The following is a 20,041-nucleotide window of genomic DNA, read 5'->3' as shown; positions in this document are numbered from 1 at the left end:
GCTACCATTCCCTGTCCATCCAAGGGAATTCACCTTGTGTGTACTGCCTAAGGTGCCCACATCTGGAAATGGATCCAAGTCTTCCCTTGAGGAGTGAGTGTGAAAGTTACTCTACCCGATCCATTTCCAGAAGGAGTCACAGAAGAGAGGACTTCAGGTCTGATGCTGCAGAGGAAACACTGTCTCAGGGCAGGAATATCTGTGAGATATCACAGTGCCGATATCAAGTGCCCTCAAAGGACCTTTGGTTAGAGGTCTGTGTTGGGAGGTGGTCTGATGTGTTTTGATGCTAATTACTGCTTGCTGTCTCTGACCCACCTTTTGCTTAATAAAAAGCCATTCCACCTGGGCAGGACAGAGGAGACAGGTGGGGTTAGGAGAGAGAGAGAGAGGAATTCTGGGAAGAAGAAGGACCACCACTAAAAAAGGAGAGAGACCCTGAAGTGAAGAGAGGAAGGCCGCCATGGGTTAGATGGAGGAGAAGCACATGGCTGGCAGCGTGGATGGAGAATCCGGCCCAGATAAAGAACATGAACAAGTATTTGGGATTATGAACCGGAGGTAGCTTGATAGAAGCTATTGGAAGCAGATGGCATGGGGTTGAGGCGGGGATCCCAGGCCTGCCACACTATGGGAGGGAGTTTAGAAGGTTGATATTTGCCCTGCCCCAGGTTAACTAAGGCTATTTTAAAATATAACAAGTGTTTGTGTCTTGATTGATCGCTAGCCAGGCCTACAGATAATACAGATAATATAAATAATTTAGAAACAAGAGGTCTGCTTGTTTGTAAGTGGGATACAGGTTGTCTGTGAGGTGCAGCCACAGTTTAGGCTTAGAACCAGCTAACTTTTGCTAGACTGTTAGTCATGTCTGGAAGAGGGGCCAAACCTCAGCACATAGCGTGTTGCTTCTGGATGAGGCTCCGTGCCAGGGAGCCCTGCCTGCTTCAAGGGTTGATGAACTGACGGAAGGAGGCGGGATGCTGGTGTGAGTCCAGGGCTGCTACCACCGAGCCATTGCTCCATCATTGAGAGCTTGTACATGGCAGACGACAGAAAGGTCTCTTAGGAGTAGGTAAGCTGAGATTATTAGTAGTAATTTTGCCCTTCTTTGTGAGAGTGAGCAAAGTTTTAATTCAAAAATAAAAGCCAAATACAACCTTGCTTTATCTGATCACAGGCAGCATTGGCTATGTGTGTGAGGCCCAGCTGAACGACCCTGCTCAGCGGTTCATCAGCACCCTAGTGAGAAACACTACAGACCTCGCGTGGGAGGAAGAATTCATCTTGTGAGTATAGCCTGCATCCTCAGGGCCTGCTGGTGGCAGCTAGACCTGCTCGAGATGGAGAGATCCTGGAATCACTGTGTAGCACTGTTTATACTAAGAGTTAATTAAAGACATGAAATCAAGTTGTCCTGAGTTTCTGAACCACAGCCAGCCCTGTGTCCAATATGGACTTTTTAGAGACAGCTCTGGGAATCACCTTTCTCCTGTTTCTCTGTTGTGACACAGGGCTGTTAAGGGATTCCCTGCTTCCCTCAGCAGCTAGCCACAAAGCCAAAGGAAGGCTCCAACTGATGCCAACCTCTGAAGGAGAAAATAGAAAAAAAGGAGGAGGCACATGTAAATCACTTATAAATAGCAATATAAAGATCATAACTAAAAAGTCATCACACAGGATCAAATGATGCAGTAAAATTCATCCATTTTGGAGCTGTGGCTCTGGCCAAGGGCGCTGGCTGCTCTTGCAGACCTAGGTTTGAGTCCGAGCACCCATATAGCAGCTCACATCCATTCCACTGGATCTGATATCTTTTTCTGTCCTCTGCAGGTACCAAGCATGAATGTGGTATACATACATGCAGGCAAAACACACATACACATAAAATAAGTACATCTAAAAATGTTTAAATAGCCATTCTATTAAAAATAAATAAATCCAAGCTGGGTGTGGTAGTGCATGTTTTTAATCCCAGTACCTCGGAGGCAGAGGCAGGCAGATCTCTATGAGTTTGAGGTTGGCCTGGTTTACATAGTAAATTCCAGGACAGCCAGAGCCATGGAGAGATCCTGTCTCAAAAATAAATAATAATCAAGTCCACTTGAGTTTGTGCCAGAAACGTAAAGCTGGCTTAACATGTGAAAATTCATCAATAACTCTCACTGTGTCACTAGGTCATAGGAGAAAGTAAACTTCCTGTCTTCACCTGCCTCAAAGAGAGTCACTACTGTTTAATACTGGTTCCCAGTTACTTGTTTTTTATTTATGTTTTTCTGAGACAGGATTTCTCTGTGTTGCCTTGGCTGTCCCGTACTCGCTTTTTAGACCAGGCTGGCTTTGCACTCACAGCGATCCGCCTGCCTCTGCCTCCTGAGTGCTGGGATTAAAGGCGTGTGCCACCACGCCCGGCTTGGTTCCCAGTTTTGAAACAATTAGGACAAATTCATGAACCCATTTGTAATTGGAGTTTTGAAGCTCACTGTGCATGATTGGTCCCAGGAGCAGAGCACTGGCATCAGAACAGGCATGACTTTGATCTAGAGAACTGGCTAGTGCACTTAGAGAAGAAAAAGAAATGACAGAAATGATGTGCAGATCTTGGGAGGGGAGCCAGAGAGACAGTCCAGTGGGTAAAGACATTGATGATTCTCAGGAGTTCAAAGCCCAGGACCCACTTGGTGGGGAGAACCAACTCTAGCAAGTTGTCCGCCGACCTCCAACTGTGTGAGGGTGTTTATCTCAGTTTGTTTGCTGGAAACAACGACTCCATTATTAAACAGTGCTTTAGGACTTGGCTGAATAAATTTTTATGAGACCCAGGCAGCAGAGCACTCGGCACCTGTCAAAAATACCTATGATACCAGGAATTAGGTGACTTAGGAGATCGCCTAACGCTGATAACGGTGATGGTGGATGTAGCATGGGAACGGGGACACCGCATGTATGTTAAGCAAAAGGTGTCTCAGGAAGGAGGAGGAAGGCATGTTGGATAGTCTGGGTTCCGTACTCAGTTAATCATATATAGTTGTGCTTTTTAAAATGGTAACAGTGACTTGTGGCTTTTAATTTTAAGTTAATAAAAATGAACCAAATTGATTTCAGAAGTCGAGATATCAGTCTGCATTGCCCACCTGTCATGTGCCTGCTGTATTAGCGCTGTCTGATACAGTTCTTATCACCAAAGGAGGGTGTTCCCTGAGCTCCCTCTGAAAGGCCAATTCTGGGTGCATTGGTGGCTATTTCCGAGTTGCCAGGCTGCAGGCATTCTATTTTCCATGAGCAACAACTTTGTGTTACTATGTGTAATTAAAAAAAATACATTGTAAAAACAAAACAAAACAAAACAAAACAAATACATTGTGTGTATGTGGGAGGCGGGGACCCAACCCTATAGCATTGAGGTATGAAGGGTTTCACAGGGCTTTGTTCTTCCTGCAGTGAACTGAATGCCAAATCCAAGGAACTGCTCCTGAAGGTCTCAGAGGATGAGCGCTCCTCAGAAGGTGGGTGCTGCGCAGGCAGAGAGCTCCAGACCTGGACTGGGGAGGGGAGAAACCCTGCAAAGAAGTCTGCCCCCTTCTCTGAGCCACAGGTCTCCCAATGGGAGTGTTTGGTGCAAAGTTGAGCATCAACAATGTCATTCATTTTGGGGACATGCTTGTCTAGTTTTTAAATTTTTTTCTTTGTGGGCTGGAGAGATGGCTCAGTGGTTAAGAGCCCTGTCTGCTCTTCCAAAGGTCCTGAGTTCAGTTCCCAGCAACCACATGGTGGCTCACAGCCATCTATACTGATATCTGGTGCCCTCTACTGGTGGCAAGCTAACCTGCAGGCAGAACACACTATAAATAATCTTTAAAAATTTTGTGTGTGTGTGTGTGTGTGTGTGTGCGTGCGTGCGTGCGTGCGTGTGTGTGTGTGTGTGTGTGTGTGTAACCGAACCTTGATCTTCTAGAAGAGCAGCCAAGCACTCTTAGCACTGAATCATCTCTCCACTCCCTGTTTTTAAAAATTCAGAATTTTTCATGAATAATTTTTAGATTAGAGGAACAATTTCGAACCATTCCAGACTTAATGAACTCCAATTAAAAAACAAAGATAAAAACCAAAAAAACCAGTAACAAGCCGTTGTTGGTTGTTTACACCTTTAATCCCAGCACCTGGGAGGCAGAGGCAGGTGGATCTCTGTGAACTTGAGGTCAGCCTGGTCTACAGAGTCAGTCCAGGACTGCCAGAGCTACACAGAGAAACCCTGTCTCAAAAAACCAAGAAGAAAAAAAAGAAGGTAACAAACTTTTTCATCATAGTCATTGGTAGCCCTTGGCAGCCCCTGTCCTAGTGTCCCTCTCTATGAAGGCCCCTTGGGCTTAAAATAGACATGTGATTCAGACACAGGAAATCAACAGTCCAGGGTAAAGTCACCAACATAAACATCGAGTGTACACCTGGCTATACATTGGGCAGTTTCAATGTTTGTTAGATTCTTTTATTTTTACATTTAGTGATGTGTCTGTGTAGGTCAGGGGGCAACTTGGAGGAGTTGGTTCTCTCCTCCATCTGGGGGCCCTGGCAATCAAGCTTAGTGGTCAGGCTTGGTGACGAGGGCCTTTACCCAGTGAGCCATTCTGCTGGCCCATAAATTATTTTTTCTTTCATTCCATGGTGCTGAGCCTCAAGCATGTTAGGTAAGTCTCACACACGCACACACGCACACGCTCGCACGCATACGTGCATGCAAACACACACGTCTGCGCGCACACACACACACACACACACACACACGTTTGTTTCCCAGTTTCTGTCAGTGGTTAAAGGATGGTTGGCGCAGTTCCATACCCTGTGAGGTTTGGATATTTCCTTTGCCAGGCCTGCCCTGTAGCCTCCTTCCCTCTGGAATGCCCACAGCCTCTTGGTATTTGGTGGTGACACTAGCGCTGTGTAGTGGACTTAATGGGACATCCTTAGGGTCGTGTGACTGGGAGCATCACCTTTGCTCTTCCTTGTCTTCCACTCTAGGTCTGTTGGGGACAACAACCATTCACTTGGACTTGTTTAGGAAGCAGCCTAACGGCCCACAGACCTTCAGACTGAACAGCGGGACAGAGCCTGACAGCCTGGTGTTGGGCTCAGTCACTGCAGAGGTATGACAGCCACAGTCCTGTCGCTTGCCTGCCAGGGCTCAGGCTCACTGTTGCCTCCATATGACATGCTAAGCTCACCCAGGAGGCCCTGTTCTCAGCATGGGTTGCAGGTTCAGGTGGAAACATTCTGCCAGGATTGGCTTAAGCCAGCTACCGAAGGAGATGACCTTTCCCAGTGTCATCTCAGCAACACAGCTGCCCTCTCCTTGGCTATTCTTGGAGTTTGATGCATTTGAGCTTGGTTCTCCTGGGTTTGATTAAAAAAAAAAAAAAAAAAAAGTAACATGGGTGAAGAAACTAGTGGTTATTTGAAGAAGAAAAAAAAAAAAAAAAAAAGCTAGTGTACTGGTGCTGGGTCAATCTGTTGCCAGTATCTGCAGAGTCCACATCTGCAGGCCCACAGCTGTAGCTAGCCCCAACCAGAAAATACTCAGGAAAATGAAACACAGCCACCCAAACAGCACCATACTGAACTTGTGCAGAGCTTTTTTTCTTACCATAATTTTTTGAGCTGTTCTCTTGTATTTGTGTTATTGTTTTGCATATGAGAGGGCATCTAAAGGTCATTACTATACCAGGAGAGGACAGCGGTGTTCTGTGTTCTCATGACACCATGTTCTGTGAGGGACTTGTGTGTGGGTGTTGGTCCAGTGAGTGTGGGAAGCAGCTGTCCATGGAAGACCTGGCTCCACTGTGTTTCAAAAATAAATGTCTGTCTTCGCCATAGTTTTCTTATGTAGAACCTGGTGAGCCGAAGCCCTGGCCAGCTCCTCCCCGTGTGTCTGCTGCAAAGATAGAAAAGGACCGCACGGTGATGCCGTGTGGGACTGTGGTCACCACTGTCACCGCTGTGAAGACCAAACCTCGCTTTGACACAGGGAGGGCATCCCCACTGAGCTCAGGTGAGACTGAAGTGTAGTAGTATTGTAGGAGAGAGCCACAAGCAGCCAGCACTATGGGCTACAGCACCGAGGCTCAGCAAAGAAGTCTGGTGGCATAGAAGGAGAGGGGAAGAAGGGAGAGGAGAGGGAGGGAGAGAGAAAAAGGGAGGGGGGGGAGAGAGAGAGAGAGAGAGAGAGAGAGAGAGAGAGAGAGAGAGAGAGTGTTAGTTGAGGGACAGAGGTGAGGTTCTGCCTGGCAGTTACACCAAAGTTGCAGTCTGGATCTAAGACTCACCCACATGGGACTCAGAACTCCATCACACTCATCACTAAAAGTCTAATACAGATAACTGAATGTATGTTAAACACCACTGATAAAGAGGCATGATGTGGGGCTGAGGGTTTGGCTCAGTTGGGCAGCGTTCACCTAGTGTAGCTGGGATCCCCAGAATTGTGTGAGGTGGGCAGAGTAGCACCCATTTGTACTCCCAGCACTGGAGAAGTGGGAGCCTCAGGAGTTCAACGTCATTCTTGCCTAATACGAAATTATCCAGCCTGGGATAGATGATGCCATGTCTCTAAAAACATTTTTTAAAGTTTATTATAATTTATTAAGATTACATCCCAATTGTTATCTCACTGCTTGTATCGACCCTTTCCCACCCTCCCTCCCTCTTCTGCCCTACTCCCCTCCCCTAGACCTCCTCCCCCACCATCTGGCCTCAGCCTATCAGGTCTCATCCGAATAGTCTGCATCCCCTTCCTCTATGTATCTACTGTGTCTCTCCACCAAGGGGAAGTGATCAGATTGGGGGCACTAGAGTTCACATCAGAGGCAGTCCCCTCTCCCCCCACAATCATGGAGAATGTGCTGTCCATCGGCTAGATCCGAACAGGGGTGTCTATGTTCACTGCATGCATTGTCCTTGGTTGGTGCCTAAAAACATTTTTTTTTAAATGGGGGCAGCACAAACCTTTCTAGCTGGCCCCTGGATGAGGGAATGAAAAGCACGTTGATAATTTATTAGTATATTGTTTCTGTTTGTGTAAAAGAACCATCTTCCCAAAGTAGCTCCCTTGGCACAGGTCAGGGGACCCACAGTTCACATGAGAACTACAGTTTCATTAGAATGGCTCTGAAGTTTTTACTCAAGTCTAGACTCTTCAGCCCCACTTTTGCAGCACAGTGAAAGAATAGAGGGTATATATTTTAAAGCCCAGCCCTGGTCAGTAACAACTTCAGGGCCTCAAGGTGCAATAGGGGCCTCTTCTCACTTTCTAGAATCTTCTGCTGAAAATTTGCATGCCCTTGCTGATGTAGTTCTGTTCTTGCAGAGTCCCCCGTGAGGACACCCATCAAGGTGAAGGTCATTGAGAAGGACATCTCTGTCCAGGCCATTTCGTGCCACAGTGCCCCAGTCAGCAAGACTTTCTCCTCTTCAGATACAGGTAAGATGTGACTGCTCTGCGTCTCTGCACATCAGGGCTTTAGGAGCTACAGTTTCCTTTTCTTTCCTTTGGAGAGTCTTTGGTTTTAGTGGCCAATAGAAAATGAAAAGGGAGCAAAGAATGTCAGGTACAGGATGATGGAGGACATAGCTAGGTCCCTGTGAGGTCTTGGGAGCACTCTAACAAAATAAGAAGGTGGTGGGGACCCCACTTTGTAACTTTATGTAAGCCATCTTTCTTATCTTTTGGCACGTGGGTGATGTTAGTGCCATTGCATGAGCGATACTGGGGACAGCGTGGCCTGGATGCTGTGCTTTGTCCACAGTGTCCGCTCAAGCATTTAAGAGTAGTTTTCTGAGCTCTGTAGGCATTTCTTTTAGTTATTTTTACACAGCTCCAACCAAACAGCTGGCAGAAACAGCATGGCGATGGGAAAGCTTATTTTGGCTCCAGTTTCAGGCCATCATGCAGGGAGGGAGGGGAGGCACGAGAGTGTAAACATGTAATGGAGTAAGTATCACATTGGACAAGGGGTTGAAGATATTCTAAAACCCTTCAAAGGCCTGTCCGAAGTGTCAGTGTCAGTCTCCCAAAATAGTGCCACTGACTGGGGAGCAAGTGCTCAGAATATGAGCCCGTGGGAGACATCTGATATCTAGGCCACAGTATTGCATCGTGGCTCCAAAGGGTCATCACCTAATAACGCAAAATGCATTTAGTACAACTTCAAGAGTTCACATAAACTTGATAGTTCCAATACTGCTCAAGGATGTAAGTCTAGAGTTTTGTTTTTGAGGCTTGGGAAAGTCCCTTAGCTGTGACACTTGTACAATCAACAGGAAAGTCATATATTTCCAGATTTTCGGAGTACAGAGCAATTGTGCCCACTCCAGAAGGGAGAAATGAGAATGGTAGGAAATTTTAGACTAGAGGGAAACTGAACCCCAGCAGGGCACTGAATGCTATAGCTCTGTATCTGGCATTTAATGCATGGCAGAAGCCGCTTGTAGCCCGTGTGACCTCTCTCTGGGGCAGGCTCTACTCATTGCCTACAGCTTTTCTTGGGACATGTTCCATGCTCCTGGCGTTGCCGACATCCCTGGGCCTCTACTGCCACTTAGGCCTCATCCTCAGAGATCTGCCCAGTGAGAGGCTTCCCACAGGAAGCCCAACCCCGAATGCCTGTTACTTGGCCTCACAAGCTTTTTTTAATCTAGGTGCAAGCCTTTATGATCCCATAACCCTTGTGTACTGCATGCCTGAAACCCTAGCACCATGTGGACACCACTAAGTTTCGCTGGTCACTTGCTAGTTGGCTAAGCCTCCTTGTATCATGACCACAGCAGTTTCTGAGTGCCTAGATGAACCTGTGACACACTTCTCTAAGCAGTCCCACCCAGCCCCTGCCACTATGGCTTTTGAAAGGCATGTCTTTCAAATGAATGTGCAGTTTTCTATGCTGGAGCTTGTGATGCCAGGGGTCTCACCAGTTCCTGAAATGTTCTGACAGCATCCTTCCTACATCCCAGTGCAAGCTACTTGACTTCTTCCTACCGGTTGTTATGGTGAATACAACCTATGACCACCTGTCACACTTGCTTTGGCAGCTTGAGATAATTCTTTTCTAGCTAAAAAGTTCATTTTTCATACCTTTCCACTCTAATTTTTATTCTCAAACCCCACTGTAAGCCTGGCTAAAACATACCGCAGTAACCATGCCACACCATAGCCTGAATGACCCATCCTCTTTATAACTTCCAGAACACAGGTTAAAATATAGGCAAGTTCTGTGCCAAAATGTAGCACAAATGGTCTCTAATCCTGTTCCCAGTAGAGTCCCTAGGTCCCATCTCAAACTGTAGGAACTCAATCTCACTACATTTCTCTCAGCACCCAGACCTCTCACACACCCACAGGAACAAGCCTAAGGTCTACTTATAGTATTCTAGAACTTTTCTTCATTTAAAAGAAATAATATTTCTGTTTATTTTTTGATACAATGTATCTTGATCATATCCACCCACAACTTCCCAATCCCCCTCTTCCCATACCTCCTCCAACACAAACCCATCCTGCCCTCGTGTCTTGTTTTGTTTTAAACTACTGAGTCCCTGTATGTATATGGGGCTATCCACCAGAGCATGACTTCACCTCCCTCAGCAGCCGTCAACCGCCAGTCGCCCTTCAGCTAGGAATGAGGCCCGTGAACCCACCCATCCATGTGAAATGTTGACTGGTTTGATATTGGGCAAGGGTTCACTGCTGCTGTGACTTCATGAGTACCAAGGCCATTTTGTATCCAGAGGGCAGCTTTTTACAGCACTCTTTCCTAGCCTCTAGCTCTTTTCTCCTCTTCTTCCAGATTGTTCCTTGAGCTTTGGGGAGAATACTTATTCTCAGAATTTTTATTAGTTATGAGTCTCTGCACTGATCACTGCCAAAGAGGGGGGCTTCTCTGACAAAAGTTAAGGTCAGCACTAATCTGTGGGTATAAACAAATATTTTTGACACCATGTCCATTTAGCAAAAACAATAGAGAGCTCCTTCCCAACCCTGGGCTTTTGACCAGCTTTATAGGATCAGAAGTGAATTCCTTCTGTGCAGCCGACTTGAAATCCAAGAAAGAAGTCGGTTACCCCATTAGCAGCCTGTTGGGTCAGTGCAGTAGGATGCAGGGTTCTGCTGGCTTAGCCCATTGATTCTTCTTCTCTCCCAGCAGCTTGCATAGCACCTTCGGGCAGGGAGGAAGTTTTCAGGTCAGTTTCAGCTTTCTCTATGTCCTAAATGGAAGTGTGTGGTGTCTTCAGCAGAAGGTCTTACCTTGTAGTTATGGTGGGCATCAAGGGCAGTGGCAATAGCCTGTGTCACTTTGGGGCCTCTAGGATTTCTTCAAGGCCTTTTCTAGTTCCATGTCTCCAAATTCTTCCACGTTCTCAAAGGTTCAAGAACCATATAGTTAGGCTTCATAGAACCAACAATCCACATCTGTACTTTTGTGTGTTTTTTGGTATCACTATGAAAAGGGACCTGACAGAAACAGTGTAATAGAGGATTATTTTGACTCACTTTTCAAGAGTAAATGCATGGTAGCCAGAGTGACAGAGCCATTCACGCTGTGGCTGACTAGGAAGCAAGCAGGAAGTTGGGAACTAGGGCCTGGGCTATAATCTTCATGGACACCAAGACGCCATCCCTAAAGGTATTATGGCCAGCAGAGTAGCTCCACCATCTGGGAGCGGGCCCTCTAAATGCTGGCCTATGGGGACATTTCACGTCAAGCTGTCACAGTACCAATTCTCCAATTTTAGGATTGTTTTCAGGTAATCAATACCTCAAAGGAACATCTTCCTGTGCATAAGACAGTATTGGGACCTGAATTTGATCTCTAGCCTCCACCTAAAAAGTGGGGAGTAACCAAGCAAGCCTGTAAGCCTAGCTTTGAGACCAAGGGTGTCACTGTAGGAACCAGCCCCTGTGACCTGGTGCCATGACCGACATCCCGCTCCCAAAGCACTTTTGTTGCCCTGGTTACTTCGTTTGCTTCAGCATCTCTGGGAAACAAGCCCAGGACCTTGTGTGTGCTCTGCATGTGCTCCAATCTACACCCCCATCCCTTCTTGTCCTCTTTAATTGTGCTCTAGCAGAACAATGTAAGCAGTAAAGACAAGCTCTTTGACGGAGAGGACTCACTAAGCATCTCCGCCACCTGCCTGATGGCACTGTTATCATTCTCCTTGTCACGTGGAGACTTTTTTTTTTTTTAAAGAAAGAAAACAAAAAAGAAAGAAGGACTTGCCTTATGGAGCTAAGGAGTGGGAAAATCACATAAACCATGCAGGCTCTGTCAGCAGCACTTGGTACATTTATGACACAGGAAGGGGTAGCCTTGTAATAGCTTTTATTGGGTGCCTCTGATTACTGTTCTGTGTCAGCCACTTTTGGGAGGGAGAAGGAGTTATCTGCCTTTGTGAGGACTAAATTTTTCCAATTCTTTTCTTCTTTCTTTTTCTTCCTTTCTTTCTCTTTCTTTCTCTCATGTGTGTGTGTGTGTGTGTGTGTGTGTGTGTGAGAGAGAGAGAGAGAGAGAGAGAGAGAGAGACAGAGACAGAGAGAGAGAGAGAGAAAGAGACAGAGAGACAGAGACAGAGAGACACAGAGAGAGAGACAGAGACAGAGAATGAACATGCATGTGCAGGTCAGAGAACAACCTGCAGGAATCTGTTTTCTCCTTCCACTACTGGGTCCCAGGGATCGAACTCAGCTGAGGTCAGGCACGGCACCTTCATTCACTGTACCATCTCTCCTCTGCCCACAACTTATTTATTTTTGTCTACTGGCTCTCGCCACTTTGCAAAGCTCTCTTGAGAAAAAGTATCAGCTTGTAATCAGTAAAACACATTAGTTCTGAACAGATACGTCAATTAGTAGCTCATAACTACCAGGAATCAAGTGGTACATGACAGTCGCCTTCCCTTGTATCTGAAAGTAAAGTTTTCCTGGAACCAGGCTTTGCCTGTTCATTTCCATACGTCTCCTGGATGCTTATAGTCTATGAGGAGATTAGCGGCAAAATCTCAACCCCTTATTTTCTCCCTCTTCCTCCCATGTTTGCCAACCACTGCTTATAGACTCTTCCTGCCCCCTGCTCTGGGACTTGCGTAGGGGCTTTTTAATTTTGCTACTAAACTCGGTGCTACCTTCCTTCTGGTAGAGCTGTTGCTGCTGAATGGTTCAGATCCTGTGGCTGAAGTTGCTATTCGGCAGCTCAGTGAATCCTCAAAGCTGAAGCTGAAGTCCCCACGGAAGAAAAGCACGATCATCATTTCAGGGATCTCTAAGGTAGGCAAGGGCTGCAGCAGGAGGCGGGCGTCTCATCCGCGCAGCACTCCAGTCCCTCGTCCATGCAGAGTGTCTCCTCTGCAGAGCACAGTACAGTTCCTTCCCACCAGAGTTAGTTACCTCTGGGACCACAGTAGCCCTTGGCCCTTGATACGGGAAGGTAGCAGCCGTCTGCTTGGTGATGCTCTGAGGCTTGAGAGCTTGGTGAATCATTTCTAAAATGATTACTAAGAAAGACACATGTAAGATGCCCCTTGTGGTGCAGTCTGCACATACCTTCCTCCCAGGTTCACTTTTTCCACATTACTCATTTCTAAAGCATTTAAATATTTTGCAGTAAATATGTGCATTCTTTTCTGTTATCTGATAGAAATAAAGGTTGTTCTATAGAATGTTCCAGTTCAGCTCCCCTGTTCTTCCACTCTGTGGTATCTTCATGGAGCAGAGGGTGGGGGTGGGGGTGGACCGCTTCTGATGGCAGCCATGCCATGGGCTGCAGAACAGCCTAGATCTTCAGTGCAAGGGGCTATGTAAGAAATCCTGGGTCTTCGAGACATTTCCAAATATGCAGGTGGAGAGAGAGCTGTAGTGAGGACAGATTCGGTAGTTGTGTCCATGACTAGGGTAGATGGATTGGATCTTCAAGGTCTTCAAGAGAGTGGGCAGGAGATCATGCTAGAAATTACCCTCTTAGTTGTTGGCAGGCGCCACTGGTGAGTCACCATAGATGGTAGTGTACACAATGTGTGGGTAGCCTGGGCCCAGGACTCCAAGAGAAAGCTCACGGGTGTCCTTGAACACCAAGGCGGGAGATGTCTCTTTTTAGGATGGCTTCTTCAGCTACCAGGGTGTGAGGGGCAGATCGCTGGGGCCACATAGTAGAAGCTGTTAGTGTAGGTTAGATAAGTAAACAAAAGATAGCCCATGGAAATCTGCTCTTCACTTTCCGGCTCTGCTTCAGAATTGCCAGCTCATCTTCACACTTAGTATATGTAAGCCATGTGTAAGCCATGATTAATTTTATTGACATGCAGACTGTTGTATTGATAGTCACCAAGCACTTCTGTAAGCTGGTTCATTTGTCAGCTGAACTTAGCAAAGCTACCTGTGTGCCTGTCACCCAGGTTGAGAACAGCATGGCTGTTGCCCCTTATAGTCACTCCTGTTGGACCACTGTCCCAGCTTTCTCTCTTACCTATTATTCAGTGCCTATAACTTTAAAACCAAATACAGTCCTTAAAAGGATGAAATCTCTTCTGGATAATTTCTACTTTGAGACAAAAAGAAAGTGCTTTGTAACAAAGGTATAAAAGATTAAGTTTATGCCCAGGTTCACACTCTTTACTGCCCTACAGTTTGTCTACTTTGAAGAAAGTGCTAGTCCTAGCACTCACCTTCTGGGTTTTCCATACTGATAGTCTACAGTAGGCTGGATGCCTCCTCTTCTCCAGCCCCCCAGCCTGTGCCTCACAGCTCTGAGTCTCAGCTAAGATGGAGACCTATTTTTATAAGTATCTACCACATAGCATAGGTACCTGGTATTGATATTTCTAGTCCTAGTACCTTGGAAGGCAATATTCAGGTGGTACCAAACCCTCCCTGCCTACCATGAGCTCTAGTCACATCCCTGGGCTGGCTTTTTACTTGCTCTCAGCATTTGTTGTACATCTCCCTGACAGACCTCATTGTCTCAGGACCACAGTGCTGCCCTCATGCAGAACTATGCAGCTGCTATGGACAGCTCCAGCCAGGGGGATGCCCCATCCACTTTGTGCCCTGCAGAGGCAACTGTAGCCTCTGCCACCGCCCCACTTGAAGAAGATGAGCCAGCCCAGGCCCTACCTGACCTCCAACCTAGAGAGCATGATCTGGACCCCTGGGACCTAGAGAAGGAGGCCCCAGCAGCAGAGTGGAGCTGTCCAGCCTTTCAGGAGCCTGATGGGGACGAACGGTCGGAGAGCTCCCTGAGTGCTTCAGAGGCTGGAGCCATCAAAAAGCATAAAGGTACCTGTTCCCAAGCCCCCAGCTCTTCACTTGGACATCCCTCTCTGTGTCCTCACTCCCATGCTTGCCCCCTCCCTTCCTCCCTCCCTCCCTCCCTCCCTCCCTGGCAGTCTGCTCAGCCACTGAGAGCTGGAGGGCAGGTGGGAAGCCTGCATGTAAGCAGCAGGGCCTCATCTTTGCATTGGGGGCCACTATGTTTTCATGCCTCCAAACCCTCCCTGTCTGCCTCTCTCCATCTGGAAACAGTTATCTAAGGCTTCAGAGTGTCACCAGGAGCCAGGCACCATAGTGGCCAGGGGCAGAAGAGAGTGAACAGAAATTAGCTTTTTTACTCCTCTCAGTCTCTTCCTCCAGCTAGCACCAAACCAGACCTCACCACCTGGAATCAGCAGGATCTAAAATGAAAGAACCCTAGGAACCAATCAATTCTTTCTACGAGCAATGAACCCGTATTTCAGAACCCTGCATTTCTTGGGCACGGGCACTTGGAACCAGGCCTTTGCCTCATAGTCACCTCTGGTAACAGCCCCAGGATTTAGAAACTTCAGGCTACTGAGCCTTACCTCCAAGATCTGAAGACCATACCTACTATCCACATCCTCGCAAGATGAGGGCTGAAGGAGGCACCTGAGTCAAACCAGGAGCTGTGGTAGAACTCGGTACCCACTCTTAATTCTGCCTTCTAGCTGGGGCTCCACAGCCCACTTTCCTCTGGCAGAGTTCTCAGTACCCTACCCCCAACCCCCGGAAAGCACTGGGCAAGAAACTTAGCCACCCTAGGGACTAGGAATCCTGCACAGCTACTTCTGTTAGGAACAGGTTGGGGTCTCCTGCCGAGCAACTCTGTCTCGTGGAGGACATGGGTAATGTCTGTAGGAAGCTGTGGTGCTACAACCAGGAGATGGGATACTATTGGCCCCTAGTGGGTAGAGGTGACAGGCACTACACTCCTTAAGGCACAAAGCACAGACAACACCACACAGCAGAGTGCAAGTCCCAGGTGCTGAGGCTGAGAACCTACCCTGGCTGCTCCAACTCTCCCCTGCCCATCCCTTAGCCATTGATGGGTAGCTGCTTGCCTGTGACCTGTGCCAGGACCATGCGGGGACAGATAGGAAGGACTGCATGTTAAGAGAGGAAAGAGAGAAAGAGGGTATTCCTGGGGGGAAGATTTCAGACCACCCAGCCTGTCCTTGGGGACCTTCAGTTGAACACTGTATCCTCTCTTGGTGAGCTGTGGCCCAGGGTGTCAGGTGGACTGTCTACTGGCCAACCCTATGTATACACTCTGACCTGTTTTTTTGGCCTAGGGTCAAAAGAGTCAGTGAGCAGGGAGGAGCAGGGAACATAGTGGGATATCCCGTGCCCCACTTTGACTCAATGGTCTATATATCCTCATGTCCCTACAGAACCCAAACCTCTTCTTGCATCCTCCAGGTCACTCAGAGGTGCCAAGCCTACTGCCCCTGTGCATCCCATCCAGTGCTGCTTTCCTTTCTTCCTCTAGCCTTTCCTGCTGCCACTAGCTCTGGTCTCCCTTGGGGTCTCCTCCTTGCTTTGCCTCTACCATATTTTTCCTCTTCTTGCTGGCCACACAGATGAATGCCTCTTGGGAATCTGGGTGTCTGGCACATCTTCTTGTAACCTCTATGCATGTGAGCTTCCCCAGAGGCTGGGTGTTGGGGGAGATGCAAACATGGTTGGCTGGTTTGTGTGTTTCACTCCTGGCTACTCCTGGAGTGGAGGTTGAACCTGCCCTTAGATCCTTGAAATGCCTTGACCTAAAGTCTTCTGAAAGGAAGTATTTGGCAACGTCTTAAAAGTTATTTTGTAGGGCCCAGGCATGATAGTGCATGCCTTTAATCCCAACATATAGGAGGCTGAGGCAAGAGAATCTCTGGGTTCAAGACTAGCCTGGTGTGTGTGTGTGTGTGTGTGTGTGTGTGTGTGTGTGTGTGTGTGTGTGTGTGTAGGGAGATGTTCAGTGTGTAAACTGTTTGCTGTGCAAGCATAAAGAACCAAGTTCAGATCCCGTAATCCTGGTACTGGTGGGTGACTGAGACAGAATCCCTGGAGCTCTCTGGCCTATAGCTGGTTGGTGAGTTGCAGGTGTGGTGGAGCATTCTGTCAAAAACTATGGTGGAGAATAATGGAGGAAGACAGCCCACATTGGCCTCTGGCCTCCACATAGATGTACAGGTGAGTGCATTTGCACATACCCCCCCCCCACACACACACACACTTAGTTTTCACCCTGAAGTTTCTAGAAGGCTTGTACTTAGCTTGAGGGGTTGGCAGAATCTTAACTAGGTCTAAGGTAGCTTGTCAAACTTTTTATTTTATGCCAGTTCTTTTTTGTTGTTGTTGCTGCTGTTTTCAAAATTGGTGCTACAGGGAGTAGCTTGGTGGGATTTAGCTTTGTTTGTTTGTTTTATGTGTATGGGTGTTTTGTCTGTATGTATATATGGGCACCACTTGCATGCCTGGTGCCCGGAGAGGTCAGAAGAGAGTATCCCATTCTTGGAATTAGAGTTCTAGGCTGTAGGCTACCATGTGGATGCTGGGAAAAGAAGCCAGGTCCCCTGGAAGGGCAGCCAATTCTCTTAAACCTCCTAGCCGTCTCTCCAGCCTCCAGGGCTTGGTTTTAAACCAAGGGTTACATACATGACTTGGAAACCACTGGTACCTCCTAGTATAGTGAGGAGAATGTTGGAGGCCTTGGAAGGCACCCATGTAACTGGAATCTTCCTGAAATTTACATGTTATGATTCTTTATCCAAAACAGAAATTTGATTTCCCAAATTCAGATTTATTTTAAGTTTAAAAACATTACCAGAACTGAGGATGTATCTCAGTGGTCAAGTGCTTTGTGTAGCATACATTAGGTCCTGGGTTTGTTCCCAGCACTTGAAAAAAAAAATTACCACTTCAGTTGTGTGACAATAAGCCGATTGGAACTATGCACATAAGTCTAAGTGGTAAATCTTACCCTATCTGTGCTCATCACAAAGGCCCTTAGAAAAATATAAGAAAAAACTGGAAAGAAGCATTGCCAAATATCTTGCATGGTGGCTTTGCTTGTTTGCATGTGTGTGCATGTGCACAAGTGTATGCTCATGTGTGCATATGTACACAAGTGTGTGTGCTTGAAAGTACATTTGTATGCGAGAGCATGTGTATGTGAGAATGTGTGCTTTTAAATGGATAAGCATGCACATGTATGTACAAATGCGAGCATGAACGTTCATAAGTCCAATGCTCACATGTGCATATATGTTCATGTGTGTGTATATAAGCATGTCACATGTGTTTGTAAGAGTCTGTGCTTATATGTGCATGGTGTACAAACAAGTGTAAGCATATATGTATGAATCTGCAAGCATGTGTTCATGTGCATGTACATGTGTGCAAGCGCGTGAGCATGTGTGTACTCAAGTATACGATACAATGATTCCAAACTCTAATTCATTCTGACCCTGCTCTCACGTGCTTTTCTTTTTGCCTTTCAACATCTCTGCATTTCGTGTTCATTCCCTTTAACTTAAGAGGATCACTATGCCAACCAGAATTAATTACCTACACAGTAAGTTGTTTTGTATTTTTGGCTTGCATTTAAAAAAAAAAATCTGTGTAATTGAGTGTGTGAAGAGCCCCTCACAGAGTGAAGGCTGCCTTTCCCCTTGCTTGGTGGCCTGACATTCCCTGTTTCTGGTTTTCTATGTTTCTGGCTTCTAAGTAGATTGTCACCTTCATCAACCATCACACAGGACACTTCCTCTGTCCTCTGATTGTACACACCCACCTTGGGATGGCTCCAGGAAGGTATCGCCTAAGTATCCTGACCAGGATTAGGGAGTGAAACAGGGGGTCCATCATTGGTTTTCTGTCCCTCGAGTTGCCCCGTCTATGACTGGTGTATGTGTGTGGGAGCTTCTTTTGAGATTCAAGGCTGCTTTAGGGCACTGGAGCACATCTCCAGGCTGCTGGCACCGTCGTCTTCCTATGCACAGATTTTTCCATAGACATCGTATCTTCCCCTTTACAGAAATAAACAGGGTAAATTTAGAAATGTGACAGATGGAATTCATAATAACTCTCAAATTCCTCTGTGTCTTTATTCATGCTTCTATCTTCTTGGGATTTTTTTTTTTTTTTTTTTTTTTTTTTTTTTTTTTTGGTTTTTCGAGACAGGGTTTCTCTGTGTAGCCTTGGCTGTCCTGATCTTGGGGAATTTTAAAGAGGAAACTAAAACCAGGAGCTTTCTTCACTGCCACCTCCCCATTTAAAAATTATGTGATTCGCCTCAGATTTCACGTAACCTCAAATGAAAGTTTGAAAACACAATGTGTGAAAATCAAATCAGGGCAGTCAGGGCTGGTATCTCCTTAAACACTGAAAACTATACTATCACAGACATATGCTAAATACTCCCTCATGGAGGCCGGTGTGATTTTAGCGTATGGACAATGAGTCAGAGAGTTTCCTTCTCTATAAAACGTTGTGCACAGAGCCTCCCTGCTCCTGTGTATTCGTATGGCTTGCTGTGAACTGTGGTCATCTGCTGTGCCAGAGGGCTGCAGATCTAATCCCTGTGAGTGACCTCCTCTACCTAACCCTCAGCCTTTCCCACTGTCTTCTGAGCCAAGTTCTCTCACCGTGGTGTGGCTGTGCCTCTCATCCTGATTGCTGTTCTTCTACTATTATTTGACCCCAGTGGTAATTATGGTGGCAAGTTTTCAACAGACTGTAGATGCATTAGTTCATGACTATGGCTCTGTGGTAGAGGGTTTACTTGGTACCCATGAGATGTGAGTTTGATATCCAGCGTCACAAATTCTTCTGGAATCCTGCCAAAGACCAAGCCAGTGCCTTGCTTTATCCTCCTGTCTGCATGTTCCTCTTCAAGGGTGGGTCTCATTGACAATCAAGGCCAGACTCTTTCCCTGGCAGCATGGAAGAGCTAGACCTGGGAACATTGGCTTCGGGGCCAATCACCCTGGCCCACGCATATGTCATTGTGTGACCTGAGCAGTCACTTCTCCAACTATAGTGTCCTCATTTTTCAGCAGGGGTCCTCCGGACTCGGGGCCGGGGGAGTGGGGTGGGATTGGGGGGACAGGGGTGGCGGGGGAGGCACTTAGAGCATAAGCTTAGTGAAACAGGCCTGAGTACCCACATCAAAGACATGTTCTCGGTCTGGAAACCAATGTCGTCTCACAGAAGCCATGATTTCTAAGAAGGCCCTATAAACCAATGCGGGAAGAAATGTACGTACATAGGATTGAGTCTATTTCTGACTGATGCTGAAAAGTGAAGTTTAACAAACCAGCAGAGGGGCTGCAGAGATCATGAGGAAGGCTGAAAGGACAAAACAAACAAACAAACAAACAAACAAAACCCAGCCTTGCTATAGATCACAGCATGATGCAGGGCCTTAGAACAGGTACAAGCCTGCTGAATAGATGGTGCTGCAAAAATGGCAGTTTGAGCCTTGGACAGTTGTACACACAGTAAACACACACTTGAAATCTTCCTTTTTCTTTGTTTTCTCCCTTCTAGGTCATTCTGCAGTTGATCTTAGCTAAACAGCTGAGATACAGTAAAATCTAAGCCTCTCAAATACACCAGTCTTACACTTGACATTTCAGGGCTTGCATTTTATTAGGCATTCCTGCTGCAGTTTCTCAGGGTCAAACTGTACTGCTCGCCAAGAAGTATGAAGATTGC

At 46.7% G+C, this 20,041-nt stretch overlaps 1 protein-coding gene across 1 annotated transcript in view; it reads left to right on the top strand.

Annotated features, from left to right (window-relative positions):
* The window catches only part of C2cd2 (C2 calcium dependent domain containing 2), a 58,318-nt gene that overhangs the window by 34,623 nt on the left and 3,654 nt on the right, over positions 1-20,041 (top strand). The window contains exons 7-13 of the mRNA XM_051150335.1: positions 1,181-1,289; positions 3,442-3,506; positions 5,017-5,141; positions 5,869-6,043; positions 7,358-7,471; positions 12,183-12,310; positions 13,990-14,314. Of these exons, the coding sequence (XP_051006292.1) occupies positions 1,181-1,289; positions 3,442-3,506; positions 5,017-5,141; positions 5,869-6,043; positions 7,358-7,471; positions 12,183-12,310; positions 13,990-14,314 (1,041 nt within the window). The remainder of the gene's footprint in view (positions 1-1,180; positions 1,290-3,441; positions 3,507-5,016; positions 5,142-5,868; positions 6,044-7,357; positions 7,472-12,182; positions 12,311-13,989; positions 14,315-20,041) is intronic.

The sequence above is a fragment of the Acomys russatus genome, chromosome 8 (genome assembly GCF_903995435.1).
Source record: "Acomys russatus chromosome 8, mAcoRus1.1, whole genome shotgun sequence".
NCBI lineage: Eukaryota > Metazoa > Chordata > Mammalia > Rodentia > Muridae > Acomys > Acomys russatus.
Note: the sequence above shows the minus strand (reverse complement) of the source record. Positions and strands in the feature narration are given on the sequence as shown.